The 20,959-nt window shown below is 43.2% G+C and overlaps 1 protein-coding gene across 3 annotated transcripts in view; it reads left to right on the top strand.

Moving 5' to 3' along the window:
- Nucleotides 1-1,642: 1,642 nt before the first annotated feature.
- The window catches only part of samd4a (sterile alpha motif domain containing 4A), a 118,496-nt gene continuing 99,179 nt past the window's right edge, over nt 1,643-20,959 (top strand). For 2 of the 3 annotated variants that reach the window (XM_055640445.1, XM_055640447.1), the window contains exons 1-2: nt 1,643-1,861; nt 2,660-3,182. In XM_055640445.1, the coding sequence (XP_055496420.1) occupies nt 2,987-3,182 (196 nt within the window). In that variant the 5' untranslated portion in view covers nt 1,643-1,861; nt 2,660-2,986. Of the gene's footprint in view, nt 1,862-1,881; nt 2,228-2,659; nt 3,183-20,959 lie in introns of those variants that run through there. The other variant, XM_055640446.1, reaches the window with a different exon arrangement.

Below are 20,959 nucleotides of genomic sequence, written 5' to 3' on the forward strand. Positions count from 1 at the left end.
CACATCCCCAATCCTTTCCACTTATCACCTTAATTTCATGTTTCAAGTATTTTGTGTTTTTCTGACTGTTGGCAGATCAATTTCCCTCCTGAAATAAATAAAGTGCAATCATATCGTATTGTAAATCCTGAGCAAAAACACAAAAGGCGGATCTCAGGGGGGGTCAGGTGCCATCTGTGGAAGGAATGGACAGACACACAGACGCTGCCTGACTTACTCCAGCACTGTTCTCTCCCTGCACTGGAGACCCCGACCTTTTCTCGTCGGGTCTCAGTCGTCGTTGAGGCCGCAACGAGGAGCGGCCTCCAACAGGAAGAGACCGGGGACTCAGGTGTCGACTCACCGTTGCCGTCGCGGAGCTGGCCGAGTCCGGAGCGGTGGAGGAGCGCTGCTGCTGCTGATGCTGCTGCTGCTGCTGCTGCTGCTGCTGCTGCTGCCGGAGAGTCGGAGGCTCTCTACAGGTCTGTGGACGACGGCGCCGGGAGCCCACGGCTCCCTGGGTGGAGACCGCTTTTCGGGGCTTCTGCGGCGGCGACTTCTCCCGCCCGAGTTGCGGGGTCAAAGAGCTCCTGGAGCGGGGCCTGACACCACTGCCCCGCGCGGCTGGAATGGCCGCGGACTCTGCGAGCGCACACCGGGGGCTCCAACATCAAGACCCGGTGTGCGACCTCGCACCACCCGGCGTGGCTTTAATGGCCGCGGGACAATCGCCATCGCCAGCCGGGGGCTATGACTTTGACTCTGACATCGGGGGGGGGGGGGGGGGGGGGGGGGGGGGGGGGGGGGGGGGGGGAAGAGTGCAGTGGAGAGAGAAGTTTATTTGGCCTTCCATCACAGCTATGTGATGGATGTTTATGTTAAATGTAATTATGTCGTGTCTGGGGTCTATTTGTGTGTAATGTATGGCTGCAGAAACGGCATTTCGTTTGGACCTCCAGGGGTCCAAATGACAATTAAATTGACTCTTGACTCTCTTGACTCTTGTGTGTTGAACTATATTTATTATTTGGAGACACAAGAAACTGCAATCTTCAGCGAAAAAAAAGGGCCGGAGTGGGGTATGACAGTACCTGCGAAATGATTTGCCTAATTAAAGCTTAAATGTACTTGGAAACTGTTTTGGGAATGTTAAAATGTAAACATAGCAATTTTTCACTGTGATGAGCAATAGGGGAGGGTGTTAATTAGGTTTGTTTTGTATTGTTTTGAAGTACAGTGTGCAACCCTGGGACAAATCTGCAACTGTGGGTCACTCACATCAGAGGGACAGCGGCAATACGCGCCCGCGGGAACGGCGCCGACGAGCAACAGGCCACGTCCATTCACCATTAAAGTGAACAGTGCGGCTGCTGTCGGAGACCAAGTCCATAACGCCCTCCCACTTGTTGCCGGGACCCGTTGTCCCAGGGAGGTTTCCTCAATCAAAAACTACACACATTTCACGAGGCTTCTTGTTTATCTTTAAATAAATCGACATCTCTCCCAGAGTTGGTGTGTTTGTGTCAAAGGTTTGTATGTTGTTGGGGGGGCGCGGAGAGAGCTCGAGGACGAACGCGCAGCGTGAGAGATGGCGCGCGACTGGAGGGAGGGAGAGACGGACGTGAGTCGGGTCGCGCGCGCGCGCGGCGTTGATCGGATCGGATCGGCCCGGGCCGCTCTCCATGACGTAATGCGGCGCTCGAGCTCGCTCGGTGGCCGGCAGCGGGCGTCGGGAACGTGGCTTCATAAAAATAAACTAAAATCCAGCTGCGGAGCCAGCGACTCCGGCCCCCTCCGCCAAACACATAGACAGACACACACACATAGACAGACACACCGACAAACCGCCAGTAGGAGCAGGGCCTGAGCTGGCTGCGCCCAGGTTAGTAAGCGGGCAGGCGACCGGCCGGCAGGCAGGCAGGCAGTCCAACGGCACATTGATTAATAATCTTCACACATGCTGCGTCTTTCATGTTATTTTTAGAGCAGGGGAGGGAAGGGGTGTGAACGTGTGGGATTAAAAGGCTTTTTATAAAATGACCCTGCCGCAGATATGCCTTCTCGAGTCCTAGTTTGGAGTTAACTTTCCCAATGGTTTAATTGCCTTAAAATAAACTGGGTCTGGAGACTGGCCTGTGGTGTGGATGGAAACTGTCCCAGCTCTCGCCCCGCAACCGCCTGTGGAGTTGCCGAGTTTCCGCAGTGTTATATTAACACGTTTAAGGCTGTAGACGTTCGACTGTCTGAGGTTTGTGTGGATAGTTTATTTTAGTCTCAAATTAATCTGCATTGGGCCTAAACCGATCCCGTTGCCCTGCAATGTTTTAAACACTCGTCTAGTCGCCCTACGTTGGTTTAAATGCCTGTCTAGTTCCCTATGTTGTTTTAATGACCGTCTGTTATTCCAGTCTCTTGGACTCTTTAATATCTTCGTTTGGGGACGCTTTCTTTCATTATAACCCGAAAAGAATTATTGTATTACATTTTTTCCTTGCATGCCTTTTCGTTTGGGTACCATTTGTACACGCTTTCCTTGGTTATGACCCGAAAGGAATTGCTGCATTAGATATTTTTTTATGATTAGTTGTTGCAGGAATGGTGCAGCGTAAAGTTTGAGCAATTTTACAATTTGACGATGGTTAATTTAAAACAGTTTTTTTTCCCCTAAATTCCTTTCTAGCTTTGGTCATGTATGGAAATGTAAGCGTTGAGGAGTAACAGTGACATCGTGGGGAAAGGAGCCAAAGATTTGTTAATACCGACAGGTGATATACTTCTGGAGTCTACTAGATTTTTATCCCGCTGGTTTCCTCGGAGGAAGAGGGAACGTGTCAACGGTGACGTTATTCTACAGAATTGGAAAAAATCGCAACTGGATCCACACACAAAAATGTGACAACCCCTCCTCTACATGTTTCAGAGCATAATTTTATTTTTTTGCGAGGGGGCGGCTCGTGTCGAATAATCACCGACGAAGTAATCCGGCAAAGTGCTGAGGTTCTTAATCATGATGTTTCGAGATCAAGTCGGCGTTCTCGCAGGATGGTTTAAAGGTTGGAATGAATGTGAACAAACTGTAGCTTTGTTGTCCTTGTTGAAACGGGTGAGCCGGACCCAGGCTCGTTTCCTTCAGATCTGCCTAGAGCATTCTTTGTCCGATTGTACCGAGCTTCATATTCTCGAGGGAGAGGCAAATGATGCCGGTAAGTTTAACGCAACCAATTTATTTTTGTGTAAGAGTGTGTTTTTTCTTATCTCTTATTTGTGGTATGTAAAATAGTATTCCGATATCCGCATGTGGTTTATAATTGGTGTATTCAATCGTGGTGTACAACGGCACCATATCGATGTGAAGAGTAAAACGGTATGATGCATCTTGTTCTGCAATTTCCTGTGCAATAATCCAGTCATGTCACGTAGAGTCTGGGTATCCTGTGTTCTCTGGACAACGTGGCTTGGTTCCTTTTCAAATCCTATTAGTTACACGCAGCCTTTTGCTATGAATCCAGAAGCTGGTTAAATGTTGACCATTTTTTAATTGAATGATATAATATTGCCTTTTCTCTATTTAACCATCAATGCAAAAGGTTAAGGTGGGTCTTTAAATCCCTACTGGGAACTCGTTGAGGAAAAAATCAATTTTCCTTGCAAGAGTTGAGACAATTTCCGACTCTACGTCATATTTGCAGAAGCTGTAACTGAAAACGGTATATTAAGAATGAAAATCCATATGTTTTACTCTACTCTTTGTGACCGGATTAACTTGTGTAACATTGGAACCTGGAAAAATTGCATCCCTATAATTGTTTAAAATTGCTCAAAAGTTGCAGCACTAGATCAAATTATGTATGTCTTAAGTTTTTTTTCCTAGGAATACAAAGGGTGTATTGGGGAAAAGTAATAGTAGGCTGTGCTCACAGATTGGTGGAAATCTTTAAGCTTGATTGCAGTTGGATATTGAACAGAGCCTTTAGTGTTTACTCAGAGAAAAGAATGCACAGTCCTCTTCCAGCTGTTCCATATTAGAGCAGGGAGCCTGCAAGACTTGGCAGCTGTCTGTACAGCCATTTGCTGACAGCCCCCAGTACTATGCTCTGCAAGGATATTTATGCATTCAGCATGCACTCGAGTCTGAATCAGATCACATTGGGGGATGGGGAGGTAGACTTTGAATACTGTAGTGGTTGTGCTTTGATTTGCGATATAGAAGTGTCAAAAATAGAGGAAAGCACTTGATAATCATCTCCCAAATATGCAGTAGTTGGATCAAATTGGAGTCAGATATTTAGTGCTGAGTATGATCAGAACAATCCATGATGCTCAGCGTATTGTTTCAATTAGATTTTTATTCTATGACTAATACATATTTCCATATAAAGGATAAGATATTTTATAAAGGTTTGTGGTTGAGACCTAAATAGATTTTGCATTAGTTACCAGTGGATCTGGTATTTGTGAACTTTGGTTTGCAGCCTGCACTGAGAGGGTGGAACTTTGCCAAGAAGGATTACAAATTTGTTACCTCATACATTTTCCTGTTTTATTCATAATGAATTGGATTATATTTTGAGGAAAAGTGACACTTTGCTGTTTAGTTAAGAACAAACATGTGTTTTTACTCAAAGTTACTAGACAGCAAATTTCTATGTTCAGAATGCTCATTTGAATACAATGTGCAGTTTTACAAACTTATAAGCCTTTAAGGGCCTGTCCCCTTGGCGATTTTTTTCAGTGACTGCTGGCATCATATCAATGTCGCCAAAAGATTTTGAACATTTCAAAATCCAGCGGCAACAAAAAAAATATTGTAACACTTGAAAAAACAGCGCAGGTCATACGTTGTCACGCCACAAATTTTTCGGTGACCTCATACGTCAGTCAATGATGCCAGCAGTCAAGTGGGACAGGCCCTTTATGCCAAACTGTATAAACTCTATGGGACCCTGAAAAATGAATAAGCAAAGGTACCCATAATTTTTCAGTAGCCATATTATACTAGTATTACTTTTTAAAAAAGTAAAAAAAAACCCTGTACAGATATTGTAAATAGTAACTGGCGGAGCAAGTAATTGTGGAGAAAATGGCAAATCGATTGCGGTGGTAATTAGGACCTTAAGTAACTCTGAAGGTATATCGTAAAGTGGAACAAATTTGGGACTACATTGATTATTTAGGTCTGAATTGATGGGTAAAATCCGTTCATTTTGGAGGGGTTCCATACTGGTACCTTTCAGAACAACTAAGTCAGTTTTATGTGCGGACGTTGGAGTTTATTTCCTTGAAATTGTACAGCAGTGAAACAGGCCCTTTGGCCACTGTGTCAATGCCAACCATTAGAAACCAATCTGTACCCCTCCTATTTGCAAAACCCTTGGTCCGTAGTCATTTATGCCTTGGCAATTTCAAGTGTTTGTGTAGGTATATAAATGTTGTTGGAGTACGCGCCTCTACCACGTATTATAATATTACAGAGTCCAACGCCCCTCAATGGAAAAGGTTTTTATGTCGCCACCAGACGCCTACTAGCCTAAACCTGACTCCTCTGCTTCCACCAGTTTTAGATAACAAGTTTCAAGTCGCATTTGTACTCTCCATAAGGGCAAGCAAAAAAAAAGTTATCTGCACCTTTTATTTAGTTTTGCTATATCTTTTGATATTCATCTCCATACTCAGTACAATTTTCAGAAGCTTTACCTTTACTATCAATTGGCCAAATGTCATTAGTCTTTGGGGGACAGTTCTGTATTACCATTGATTCTTTTTTAAATGATAAAGGCAATTGCTTCGTCCATTGTGTAATATTTATGCTTTCTCATTCTGGAGTTGTGCTACAAAGAAAACCCAGTCAAATCTCTATTGAGATTTGAAACGTGCATAGATTAGCCCTCAACCATGTACATTAAAGGTAAATAATCCCAAGTCGATGCAATCTGCAATCATAATTTTAACTTTTTAATCCCTGAATTCTATCATCCTTCCAACTGCAAGTGTTATCTCCCTTTGTTATTACATTGTTTAACCAATAGCAACTTTAGGTTTTCCATGGTTTTATTCTTACCTTCACAAGAACTTTGGCACTTGCATGTTAAAGATTTGGTCTCATCAGCAGGCTGTTCTGTCTGCAGTTATTTCAAACTAAACTAAGTGAAATTACTGAAAGTAATGCAAATTAAAGGTATTTACATAATTTCCCATTGATTCATTGAAAATTAATGGACTTGAAGAATTGAAGTGAGATTTTCATTGTATTGAGTGATGTTTTAAACCTGTGGCAGACTTTGGGTATGAATGTTGCCATTCCCATGAATACTTTTAAATTTAAAAGATGTTTAGAAATATTTATTTCAGCCTCCTCGTGTAAGTGTTCCAATCGTTACTTGGCACTCTGTAAATCGTTTGAATAAAACTTTTCCTTTCTGCTTTGGAGTCTAAGAATTCCTTTAATGTGATTGACTGTATGCACAGTTTGGCACTAGAATTAAGGGATCTGTTGGAATTGACCATCGGATAATAATAAACCAATGCTATTTTTTTTGTTGTTGTGTCTATCGAGATGAAGTGTAAAACTTTGCTTGCTATCCAGTCAAATCATACTATACTCGAGTGCAATTTAAGTCATACACAAACACAAGTAGTGCAACCAGAAAAATACTAGAGAGCAGAATATAGTGCAACTGGACCAATGCAGGTTCTCATCATACATGGTTAGATCTTTCTGCAAGCTCGGTGACGATTGACATTTCTTAAGAACTTTCCACAAATTCAAATTTAAATATCCCTACAATTACACAAAACGGAGGGAATATTTAATATAGACCCAATTTGGAGAATGATGCATCGTCCTATTTGCAGAAGCTACATTCCAAGCTTTCTACAACGCACAATTCTCATTCCAGTCATCTTAAGGTAAAGTGTAAAATATTCTAATAGTTCAGCACAAGTTCATGTTTGATTACATTTAACACCTAAGCATTAGTTTTCTGATAAAATTAGCTCCTGCCTCTTCCATCCAAACACCTCATGACTTTCATCTGATGGATTGTTTTCATAGCAAATAAACCTTACAACCTATATTTAAATAGGTTCAATACCCCCAAAACAATTTGTCACAGAATCGGAGATATTGGGGACGATGATGTTTGATCAAAGAGTTAGGTGGCCTGAATTATCAGAAAAATGATTGCCAGATTTGGGACCTTGGTAGATGAAGCTTTTGCCAGCCACAGTGGAGCAGTTAAATTGGGAAATGGAGAAGCACTTGGATCACCGGGCCAATATGGCTGTTGAACAAGATTGGATTGATGGGATGACTGTAGATGGGTATTGGTGGTCAGATGAAATTAGTGAGCTGAAAGGATCATTTCTATGCAAGTATGATAAGGGAATTATTGTACTAGAGTAAAATGGCGATGGAGTAAATAGAGTAAAAATGCTATGGATAGAATTAAAAAGGAGTAGAAATGATGGGCCTAATGGTCTAATTCTTCTCCTATAACATGAAATTAGACAGGCTTTATTCCTGGAACTTCAAGCATGCCCTGAGTATATTGGCATAAATGGGAGCAGAGGTAGCAAAGGCACGAGTGATTGTCTGAGCAACCAATGGTCTTGGAGTAATGGGTGAAGTCAAGAGATGACAGGGATGTGGAAGTAAATGGTCTTGGTGATTGGCGTGAGTATGAGTTTTTAAGTTTCCTTCTGTGTTACAAATTACATTAAGGTTGCATCTATTCTGATTTTGTTTCAGTCACCAGGGAGGCAGATCGCACAATTGTCTAGTGTATAGTCTTGATGGGGACTTATTTTATCAGAGGAAACTTTTGCTTGGGCAATACTGGGGCCACCAAGACACTTTCTGCCTTGTTGGAGATGAAGTACCAGTGTGAGGTTAAATTGACGTGCATGTGAAAATTAACACACTGATATCGCTGAGAGGCTCCATGCAGCTGTAGTGGAGAATCTAAGTCCTTGAGGACTCCAGAAGTAAAATAAACTACAGATGTGGAATCATGAGCAACTCATTAGGTGCTGGAGGGGTTCAGCGGGTCAGGCACCATCTGTGGAAGGTCAGTAGAATTAGGCCATTTGGCCCATCAAGCCATTTGGCCCATCATGGCTGATCTATCTCTCCAATCCCATTCTCCTGCCTTCTCTCCTTAACCCCTGACACCTGTACCAATAAAGAATGTATCTATCTCTACCTTAAAAATATCAATTGACAGCCTTCTGTGGCAAATAATTCCACAGATTCACCACCCTCTGACTAGTGAAAACATCCTCTCCATATGCACTCTATCCAAGTCTTTCACTATTCTGTATGTTTCAATGAGGTCCCCCCTCATTCTTCTAAACTCCAGCGAGTACAGGCCCAGTGCCGACAAATGCTAATTCGTGGGATTATTCTTGCAAACCTCCTCTGGATCCTCTCCAGAGCCAGCACATCCTTTCTCGGATATGGTGCCCAAATTTGCTCTCAATATTCCAGATGCTGCCTTACCAGCGCCTTATAGAGCCTCAACATTACATCCCTGTTTTTGTATTCAAGCTCTCTTGAAATAAATGCTTGCATTGAGTTTGCTTTCTTTTCTCTTTGGCTTTTAATCCTTCCACCAAAATGCATGACACCACACTTTGCTACATTATATCTCATCTGCCACATCTCTGCCCCCTCTCCCAACCTGTCCAAGTCCTTCTGCAGAGTCCCTGGTTTTTCTCTGCCTCAGAGGGTGGTGGAGGCTGGTTCTCTGGATGCTTTCAAGAGAGAGCTAGACAGAGCTCTTAAAGATAGCAGAGTCAAGGGATATGGGGAGAAGGCAGGAACGGGGTACTGATTGGGTATGATCAGCCATGATCACAGTGAATAGCGGTGCTGACTGGCCTGCTCCTGCACATATTGTCTACCCCTCCACCTACTTTTGTATCATCTGAACTTCCGCAGCGAGACTCCTGACGGGCACCGGAAAAACGGACCACATCACCCCGATCCTGGCCTCTCTCCACTGGCTCCCTGTGCGGTTCCGTATACATTTCAAGACCATCCTCTGTCTACAAAGCCCTCAATGGGCTTGCCCCCTCCTACATTCAAAGTCTTCTCACCCACCACTCCACTTCCAGGTCCCTCAGATCGGTCGAATTGGGGTTGCTGAATATCCAGCGGTCTAGGCATAGGGGCGACCGCGCCTTTGCGGTTGCAGCTCCTAGACTGTGGAACAGCATCCTACTTCCCATCAGAACTGCCCCCTCCATCGACTCTTTAAGTCGAGGCTAAAAACTTATCTATACTCCCAAGCCTTTCCTGACGTCCACTGAGCGAGGGCTATATGTATATATGTATGTAGTTTGTTTGTTTATACTATTCTTATAGCAAATGTAAAGCACTTTTGCCAACGAGAGTTGTTTTTTAAATGTGCTATATAAATAAATGTGACTTGACTTCACTTGAACTTTAGTTTCTCATGTATTAGATTGTTTACAGTGTACTATGTTTACATATTCTGCTGGGCTGTTGCAAGTAAGAATTTCATTGTTCTCTCTGGGACATATGACAATAAAACACTCTTATTGAAGCAAAAAAATAATTAACGATCTTCTGTGTGGGAAGTTATCTTAGGCATCTTAGTTCAAAGTTGCACACCTACCTTGGATGAAAACTTACATCAAGCAAAGCGTAGTAAATCTTAAGAATTCTCTACCAAGACGCCAGTGGATGCTTAGCCAACAAATATTGAATGCTGATGACATCAATACATTTTTGGACATGATAAATAGAGGATGTACATTGATCAGACAGGCAGGTGAGTAAGAGCCAGGACTGTCAATGGACTTATTGAATGGCAAGTCAGGTTAATAGAGCTGTTTGGGCATGACATGCTTTTACCTTTTATTCTTGTCTTGTGTAGCGAGTCATCAGCAGTAACTCATAATGAGTCCATGTGACCAGAATAACTTGGATTTTATAATCAGTATGGCTCTATACACTGGGTATAATTCCTTGAAACGAGAAGCAAAAGTGTGTTTAGATGGATATTTAAAATTCCATTCATGGATTTGCCCTGGTGCAGTTACCAACCGACGCATTAGCATGCAACAAAAGTTTTTCACTGTATCTTGGTAACTCAAACTAAAATGTTAACTGCCGCATGTGTCTCATTGCTTTCTATGGGAAAACAATGTTTGCAATGTTTCTCCTTTATCAGTTTGAGGGTAGGGGTGCAAATTGGAATATTCTAGCTAGAAATTTAATATATGGTGAATTGAGACTATGTTGGAATTAAACAAAAATAGTGAGTATCTTAGCAGCTTTGGAATACAGTACAGTGAACCCTCGTTATAATGGCGCATGGAGGGGGGGGGGTGGGAGAGAAAGGGGCTTTGGCGGCTCTGGCTCCAGCGGCTCGCGCTCGGGCCCCGTGGGCTCGGTGCTGGGTCTGCCCAGCGGGGCCCTGGCTCTGAGCTGTGGCTCTGGCTCTGGCTCCATGCCTGTGTTGTCGCACTCGGGCTTGGTGCTCCGGCGCTCTCCAACACGGTGGCCATCTGCGCCAAGATCCAGCACTTCTACGGCCTGATCGGGAGGGTCAAGGACGTGGGGCTACAGAAGCTGATCCGAGAGCCTCAAATCAGCATCAAAGGTAGGAGTCGACCGTGGAGCCACTGCCCTTTGTGCTGGGTACCCCCTCCCGATTGTTGCTCCGATACCCCTTCACCGTTGGGCATCAGAAATTAAAATACGTAAACTCACCAGTGGCACCGTTGGGTTGGGTCGCCGTTGTGATGGGGTAAAAAAAAGACAGCGATTTGGAATTTCTGGAAAGGCCCCAACTGCGCAGGTGCCCTTTGTGATGCCAGTAAAAATGAGAACACTACCCCAACTGTGCATACGCGAGTGGGGGTGCTGTTTTAAATTAATTTAAGTTTTAATAATTTAAAATATGTCATCAATCTGAACAAAACATTGCATTTACATCACAGGACAATGGTGAGTAAGGTGGTGCAAAAATTATACTGCTGTCGTGTACGGTTTTTGTGCAAATACAAACCGGGCAAGCAAGATGAGAGTTTTAGTAATGTATGTATAGATAGATTGCACAAGTAGTAGAAACAAAGATGCTGGTTAATACACAAAGTGGTGGAGTAACTCAATGGGTCAGGCACCACCTCTGGAGAATATGGAATGGTGACGTTTTGGGTCGAGACCCTTCTTCAGACTCAGTCTAGAACTTGCCCTAGAATCCAGGTGAGTTGATGGCCCTGGCCTACTGGGGCCGGGGGAGAGGCAAGGATTGGCGGAGTCATTGATCGCTGGCAGTAGGTCTGGCCATGAAATGGCTGAAAAGGCAGTACGGTCCGGAGCCCAGCCTGGCAGTGAAGGTCATTATGGGTAGTCTGGAAGCATGCTGCAGGGTGAGGGCAGCTTCAGTGGTCCCAGCCTCCAGAGAGACCGGGGAGGCAATGAGCTTTTTCTGCTGCATCTCCCGGCGCTACTGTGGATCTCTGCCTCTTGGAGGTCGAGTGCACAGCGTGATCCATCCGTGGATCTCGACCCTAAAAGTCATCTATCTATGTTCTCCGGAGCTGCTACTTGACCTGATTTATTACAGCACTTTGTGTAATTCATCATGGCACAAAGTGTGGTTCGAAGCAATTGCTTGTCAATTTCAATGTCCTCCCGCAGTGTAACTAACAGCCTCTGTTCTTAAAGACACAGTGATGTTTGATTATGGTGGGGACGCTCCATATGCTATAACCAAAATCTATATTACAAAATCTCTGATCTTGACCACTTTTGTGCTGCAATTTGCGAGAACGCTGCCACCTACGGCCGTATGACTGCGGAGGATTTTTTTCCGTCTATGAAAAATGAGAGATATTAATGTATTTACAAAATTCGCCTTTCTGTCTGCGGCCCCCGCTGGCGGCAGGGCGAGGGTCTATAAAACCAGGAAGTGTCGTGCCTCACTCGGTCACTGCCAGACCAGGAAGCGAGAGGGTCACTGCTCTCTGAGCTGCGAATAACACTGAACGCACATCTACTCCACGGTGAGTCCCCTTGATGTGGCTGTAAAGTGGCTGTAGCCCTTTTTAAAAATTTGTGTTCACAAAATGAATTTTGGTTGTCGGGTGTCTGCAGCCAAATTGTTTGCCTCGCCTTTTTGACAAGTTTGTGTTCACAAGATGAATTTTGGTTGTCTGGTGTCTACAGCCCAATTGTTTGCCTTGGCTTGGCTTTTTAAATCGTTGCAACAGTTGGATGCCTGCCCAAGCATCCATACGGCCGTCAATGTCTATACTAGCCCTCTGGAAACCAGTACCTTCAGCCCGTAACACACATACTAGCGCAACAGACACCCCCCCCACTGGCGAGCAGTATTGGAATTGGTGGAGAGGTGGAATATTGCGTTGGTGACCAGCCCTCCCATGTGATGCTGGGACCCAACGGGTCCTATTTAGTCTAGTATATTATAAAAGTTCTTAATCTTCTTCCTCTTACCTTTGAGGCAGCGGAAGTCTGCAGCAGTGATGCCATCTGGTTCTACATCCATAGATGCCCGCCCTAAAAAGGAGGCATGCTCCAGGTTGGCGCCAAGCTGCTGTCTCTGTTTGTTGTCGTTCGCCTGACTGAGGTCAGTTGACGGGGCACACCACGGGGAGGTTGACAACATGAGCCCCAATGTTCGTAATGACGAGGGTAGATTGCATATGTGAACACAAATACGGTAATTCAGAACTTGCCGTCATTGATTCCCATACATTTTGGTGCTTTATCATCATCTCACATGTAACATTTAGAATTAGGTGAACAGATGATGACTTTAGGAATTTCTGAGCCATTAGCACAGAGAACAAAAACCTTGTAACTGCACAGGTGAATTTTTAATAGTGTATTATGCATAATGGATGTTTACCAATCTGTTGCAACCCTCCCAAAATTATGTGAAATTTCCATCGCTACCTAATTATTTTAAAATTAAAGATGATTAATCAGGTTCTCCCTTGATCTCAGGAAAAATATTCTGCCAAATGAAAAACAAAAAGGTTACCATCTGGTTTGCAATCTCCAAATTCTTCAATAAGAGTAGCTACTGAGCAGGTTCAAATTGCTTGATATCAATTTGACGTGAAAACTCTCGCTAAATGTCAGACGTCCTTCGGAACTGCACAGTCAAAATGGTGTCTGAAAGTTGAGAACCATGCTACTGAAACAGCTATCTTTGAAGAAAGCTTCCTCAATATCAACAATGAGTAAAGCATCACTGCAGTGATGTGTTTGCATTAGAGAAGATACAGAGAAGATTCTGTAGGGCCGGGGACCCATTTCAGACTCCGAGGAAACGCATGTGGCTGTAGAAGCCAGACGGGTCAAAACATGGTTAAAGAGCAGGAGAGCAACAGGAGCCACTGAAGGGTGTAATGAGAGAAAGTCTCACTGAACTGTACTTTGAGGAGATTTTGCAGTGGAAAAATGAAAAGGCAAGGAACTGCAGATGGTGGAATCTTGAATGAAACACGAAGTGCTGGAGTAACTCAGCGGGTCACGCAGCTTCAATGGATGGAGTGGGTAGGTGACATTTCGTGTCAAAAACCTTTTTCAAACTGAAGAAGGGTCCCAACCAGTAACATTGTCTGTCCATTCCTTACATAGATGCTGAGTTACTCCAGCATGTTGTGTTTTATTCTTATCCCATGGTGTCTGAATGGCACCCAAACCTTTAAGATAGATGCAAAATGCTGGAGGAACTCAGCGGGCCAGGCAGCATATCTAGAGAAAAGGAATGGGTGACTTTACGGACGTCATCAGACTGCCCTTAACTGAACCCCTGAACATCAGCAAGATGACAAGTTAGTTGTTGACTTAAAGAAGCCAGGGGGTGAACTCTGACCTCATCAATGGAGTTGACATAGAGATAACCATATATAACCATATAACAATTACAGCACGGAAACAGGCCATCTCGACCCTTCTAGTCCGTGCCGAACACATAATCTCCCCTAGTCCCATATACCTGCGCTCAGACCATAACCCTCCATTCCCTTACCATCCATATAACTATCCAATTTATTTTCAAATGATAAAAACGAACCTGCCTCCACCACCTTCACTGGAAGCTCATTCCACACAGCTACCACTCTCTGAGTAAAGACGTTCCCCTTCATGTTACCCCTAAACTTCAGTCCCTTAATTCTCATGTCATGTCCCCTTGTTTGAATCTTCCCTACTCTCAGTGGGAAAAGCTTTTCCACGTCAACTCTGTCTATCCCTCTCATCATTTTAAAAACCTCTATCAAGTCCCCCCCTTAACCTTCTGCGCTCCAAAGAATAAAGCCCTAACTTGTTCAACCTTTCTCTGTAACTTAGTTGCTGAAACCCAGGCAACATTCTAGTAAATCTCCTCTGTACTCTCTCTATTTTGTTGACATCCTTCCTATAATTAGGCGACCAAAATTGTACACCATACTCCAGAATTGGCCTCACCAATGCCTTGTACAATTTTAACATTACATCCCAACTTCTATACTCAATGCTCTGATTTATAAAGGCCAGCACACCAAAAGCTTTCTTTACCACCCTATCTACATGAGATTCCACTTTCAGGGAACTGTGCACAGTTATTCCCAGATCCCTCTGTTCACCTACATTCTTCAATTCCCTACCATTTACCATGTACGTCCTATTTTGATTTGTCCTGCCAAGATGTAGCACCTCACACTTATCAGCATTAAACTCCATCTGCCATCTTTCAGCCCACTCTTCCAACTGGCATAAATCTCTCTGTAGACTTTGAAACTCTACTTCATTACCCGCAACCCCACCTATCTTAGTATCATCTGCATACTTACTAATCCAATTTACCACACCATCATCCAGATCATTGATGTACATGACAAACAACAGTGGACCCAACACAGATCCCTGTGGCACCCCACTCGTCACTGGCCTCCAACATGACAAACAACCATCCACCATTACTCTCTGGCATCTCCCATTCAGCCACTGTTGAATCCATCTTGCTACTCCACCATTAATACCCAACCATTGAACCTTCTTAACCAACCTTCCATGAGGAACCTTGTCAAAGGCCTTACTGAAGTCCATATACACAACATCCACTGCGTTACCCTCATCAATTTCCCGTGTAACATCTTCAAAAAATTCAAGAAGATTAGTTAAACAAGACCTTCCAGGCACAAATCCATGTTGACTGTTCCTAATCAGACCCTGTTTATCCAGATGCTTATATATATTATATCTAAGTATTCTTTCCATTAATTTGTCCACCACTTTCGTCAAACTAACAGGTCTATAATTGCTAGGTTTACTCTTAACCCCTTTTTAAACAATGGAACAACATGCGCAGTACGCCAATCATCCGGCACTATTCCCGTTTCTAATGACATTTGAAATATTTCTGCCATAGTCCCTGCTATTTCTACACTAACTTCCCTCAATGTCCTAGGGAATATCCTGTCCGGACCTGGAGACTTATCCACTTTTATATTTCTCAAAAGTGTCAGTACTTCTCTCAAAAGTGTCAGTACTTCAAATGGCTGACAGCCACAAGTTTGATATCACCAGCAACCTAACCCATTTCCTTCACACTGATCCAGTGATCAAGAAAGCATATCCTCATATTTATTTAGGTGCTTAAGAAGATTTTGCATGTCCACAGCATTCTCTTTAACTTCCACAGTTACTTTATAACCATATAACAATTACAGCACGGAAACAGGCCATCTCGGCCCTACAAGTCCTTGCCGAACAACTTTTTTCCCTTAGTCCCACCTGCCTGCACTCATACCATAACCCTCCATTCCCTTCTCATCCATATGCCTATCCAATTTATTTTTAATTGATACCAACGAACCTGCCTCCACCACTTCCACTGGAAGCTCATTCCACACCGCTACCACTCTGAGTGAAGAAGTTCCCCCCCATGTTACCCCTAAACTTCAGTCCCTTAATTCTGAAGTCATGTCCTCTTGTTTGAATCTTCCCTATTCTCAAAGGGAAAAGCTTGTCCACATCAACTCTGTCTATCCCTCTCATCATTTTAAAGACCTCTATCAAGTCCCCCCTTAACCTTCTGCGCTCCAGAGAATAAAGACCTAACTTATTCAACCTATCTCTGTAACTTAGTTGTTGAAACCCAGGCAACATTCTAGTAAATCTCCTCTGTACTCTCTCTATTTTGTTGACATCCTTCCTATAATTGGGCGACCAAAATTGTACACCATACTCCAGATTTGGTCTCACCAATGCCTTGTACAATTTTAACATTATATCCCAGCTTCTATACTCAATGCTCTGATTTATAAAGGCTAGCATACCAAAAGCTTTCTTTACCACCCTATCTATATGAGATTCCACCTTCAAGGAACTATGCACGGTTATTCCCAGATCCCTCTGTTCAACTGTATTCTTCAATTCCCTACCATTTACCATGTACGTCCTATTTTGATTTGTCCTGCCAAGGTGTAGCACCTCACATTTATCAGCATTAAACTCCATCTGCCATCTTTCAGCCCATTTTTCCAAATGGCCTAAATCACTCTGTAGACTTTGGAAATCCTCTTCATTATCCACAACACCCCCTATCTTGGTATCATCTGCATAATTACTAATCTAATTTACCACGCCTTCATCCAGATCATTGATGTACATGACAAACAACAAAGGACCCAACACAGATCCCTGAGGCACCCCACTAGTCACCTGCCTCCAACCCGACAAACAGCCATCCACCATTACCCTCTGGCTTCTCCCATTCAGCCACTGTTGAATCCATCTTGCTATTCCTGCATTTATACCCAACAGTTTAACCTTCTTAACCAACCTTCCATGAGGAACCTTGTCAAAGGCCTTACTAAAGTCCATATAGACAACATCCACTGCTTTACCCTCGTCAATTTCCCTAGTAACCTCTTCAAAATATTCAAGAAGATTAGTCAAACATGACCTTCCAGGCACAAATCCATGTTGACTGTTCCTAATCAGACCCTGTTTATCCAGATGCTTATATATATTATCTCTAAGTATCTTTTCCATTAATTTGCCCACCACTGAAGTCAAGCTAACAGGTCTATAATTGCTAGGTTTACTCTTAGAACCCTTTTTAAACAATTGAACAACATGCGCAGTACGCCAATCCTCGGGGACTATTCCCATTTCTAATGACATTTGAAATATTTCTGTCATAGCCCCGGCTATTTCTACACTAACTTCCCTCAATGTCCTAGGGAATATCCTGTTAGGACCTGGAGACTTATCCACTTTTATATTTTTCAAAAGTGTCAGTACTTCTTTTACTTTGAAACTCATAGTATCCATGGCTACTCTACTCGTTTCCCTTACCTCACATAATTCAATATCCTTCTCCTTGGTGAACATCGAAGAAAATAAATTGTTCAATATCTCCCCCATCTCTTTTGGCTCTGCTGCCCACTCTCTCTCCAATGGACCAATTTTATACCTCGTTATCCTTTTGCTATTAATTTAGCTGTAGAAACCCTTTGGATTTACTTTCACCTTACTTGCCAAAGCAACCTCGTATCTTCTTTTAGCTTTTCTAATTTCTTTCTTAAGATTCTTTTTACATTCTTTATACTCCTCAAGCACCTCATTTACTCCATGCTGCCTATAATTATTGTAGATAATTTTTCCGAACAAGATGTCCAATTTCCCTTGAAAACCAGGGCTCGTTCCAATTTTTACTGTTTCCTTTCAACCGAACAGGATTCTGTACTCTTAAAATTTCCCCTTTAAATGTCCTCCATTTCTCTTCTACATCTTTCCCATAAAACAAAATGTCCCAGTTCACTCCTTTTAAATCATCTCACATCTCATCAAAGTTAGCCTTTCTCCAATCAAAAATCTCAACCCTAGGTCCAGTTCTGACCTTCTCCATAATTATATTGAAACTAATGGTATTGTGATCACTGGACCCAAAGTGCTCCCCAACGCATACCTCCGCCACCTGTCCCGTCTCATTTCCTAACAGGAGGTCCAGCACTGCCCCTCCTCTAGTAGGTACCTCTATGTATTGCTGCAAAAAACTATCCTGCACACATTTTACAAACTCCAAACCATCCAGCCCATTTACAGAATGTGTTTCCCAGTCTTTGTGTGGAAAGTTGAAATCTCCCACAATCACTACCTTGTGCTTACTACTAATATCTGCTATCTCCTTACATATTTGCTCTTCCAATTCTCGTTCCCCATTTGGCGGTCTATAATACACCCCTATAAGTGTTGCTACACCTTTCCCACTTCTCAGTTCCACCCAAATAGCCTCCCTAGATGAGCCCTCCAATCTATCCTGCCAAAGCACTGCTGTAATATCTTCCCTGACTAGCAATGCAACACCTCCACCTCTTGCCCCTCCAATTCTATCACACCTGAAGCAACAAAATCCTGGAATATTTAGTTTCCAATCACAGCCCTCCTGCAACCATGTTTCATTGATCGCCACAACATCATACTTCCAGGTGTCTATCCAGACTAAGCTCATCCACCTTTCTTACAATGCTCCTAGCATTAAAATATGCACATTTAAGAAACCCCCCGTCTCTTCTTCTCTGTTTATTTCCTTTTTTTCTTTCTCCTCTTGTGTCTGAGTGCTTCCCTTTTCTGCTTCCTGCCTCCCATTCTGTCTACTAGCTTTCTCTATTTGAGTCCCTCGCCCCAACCATTCTAGTTTAAAATCTCCCCAGTGGCCTTTCCAAATTTCCACACCAGGATATTGGTCCCCCTTGGGTTCAAGTGCAACCCATCCTTTCTGTACAGGTCCCACCTTTCCCAAAAGAAGTCCCAATGATCCAGAAACTTGAATCCCTGCCCTCTGCACCAGTCTTTCAGCCACGCATTTATCCTCCACCTCGCTCCATTCCTACTCTCACTGTCGCGTGGTACAGGCAGTAATCCTGAGATTGTTACCTTTTTGAAGTATACCTATAGGAATTATTCCATCAGGGCACATCTCGTCTTGGTATGGCAACTGCTCTGTTCTTGATTGCTTGAACCTGCAGAGAGTGGTGAACACAGCACAGGCTCGTCACTTTCTTCCATGAGGTCAATTAATTAATTGCTTGCCATGCTGGCCATTCCCTTTTCTATATTCTACCTTCTGGGAGAAGATACAAGAGCTTGAGTGGTCCTCCTCTGTCAGAGTGAGGCCACATGCAAATTGGAGGAACAGCCTCTCATATTTCACTTGGGCAGCTTACACCCCAGCGGCATGAATTTAGATTTCTCAAACATCAAGTAACCCTTGCATTCCCCCTCTCTCTGTCCCTCCCACACCCTAGTCCTCTTGCCAATTTCACAGTTTGTATCCCTTTGTTATCACCTCGTCCCCATCCAACAATAGGACATTGTGGGCTCCACCTTTCCTGAGTCATCAATGCAGAGTCTGCTTTGTTCTGTACTTTCTCACACCTCTAGTTTTCCTCTCCCTGACACTCCGTCTGATGATTGGTCTCGACCCGAAATGTCAACTATTCCTTTTGTCCCAGTGAGGTTTCTCCTTTGTGTTGGTTTGCTTACTATGTAGTGCAACCCTCTATGGTAGCTGATGTTCAGGAGTTGGACAGCTTGTTCACAAGCCATATTCAGTAGTGGACATTGAGATCTTTTATCTATTTTATGCTTTTTTGTTCCAAGCGTTGTTGAGCATGGAACTACTAATTTGTCAGCTGAAGGGCAGAGGTTAGTAAAACATAGAAACATAGAAAATAGGTGCAGGAGTAGGCCATTCGGCCCTTCGAGCCTGCACCGCCATTCAATATGATCATGGCTGATCATCCAACTCCGTATCTTGTACCTGCCTTCTCTCCATACCCCCTGATCCCTTTAGCCACAAGGGCCACATCTAACTCCCTCTTAAATATAGCCAATCGACTGGCCTCAACTACATTCTGTGGCAGGGAATTCCAGAGATTCGCCACTCTCTGTGTGAAAAATGTTTTTCTCATCTCGGTCCTAAAAGATTTCCCCCTTATCCTTAAACTGGATAGACTCGGCTTGAGGGGGGATCTTATAGAATTGAGGGGGGATCTTATAGAAACGTTCAAAATTCTTAAGGGGTTGGACAGGCTAGATGCACGAAGATTGTTCCCGATGTTGGGGAAGTCCAGAACAAGGGGTCACAGATTAAACCTGTCTTCCTTGGCACTTGTTATATTTCATGTTTGTCATTTAATTTTAAAAGTTTTTAAGAAATTTACATATTTATGATTATGTGTGAGTGTTGGAAATCACTGAGAAATGTCAGCAGTTTTTTATAGAATGTGATTTCCACCAAACTTACAATTCCATGCAAATATGGGAATCTTCAACTTTCTTGCGTTGACTTGCACCAGTCTTCTGTTGGATTCCACGATCAGTAATGGAGGATACATTTGCTGCAAACATCCAGCAAATTATATTGCAGAAATAAAAAGGAAATGCTGGAAATACTCAGGAGTTCATTGACCTGACATTTACTTGCTATACTTCAAGTTTCTACACTGGAGAGACTGCTTACATTTTGTTGAATGCTTTTGTACACTTTTGTTGAAAGTGTAACACTGAGTTTCTGACAATTTGTTTTGTTTTTTTTGCTTTCTTTCCATTCTGTTCCCTGTTCTTGGCCCCTTAGAGCAGTTCTAATGAAATTCTGCAGACTTTTGATGAACTCTACCTCATCTTTCAATATGAAAGTTTACAATTTTCCAGACTAGGTTCATCAATCTGGGGATATAACTGCTGTTACCTTGTTTTCGACAGTAACTGTCATGATTCATCTCGTGGTTGTCCCATTACTGTCTCATTTTGCCTTCATCATTATTTCATCTCTCCAACCTAGTTTCTCACAAACCGTCATTTATTCTTACCTCTGCCTCCCTCAGTACTCTCTCTATTTGCCTGATGTTACATCTCTAACTTTCTCCAATTTGGATGAAGGTCATCAACTCAAAATGTTGAGAAAAATCGAGCTGGCTGTGGCTT

This window comes from Leucoraja erinacea, chromosome 9 (genome assembly GCF_028641065.1).
Source record: "Leucoraja erinacea ecotype New England chromosome 9, Leri_hhj_1, whole genome shotgun sequence".
NCBI classification, from domain to species: Eukaryota; Metazoa; Chordata; class Chondrichthyes; order Rajiformes; family Rajidae; genus Leucoraja; species Leucoraja erinaceus.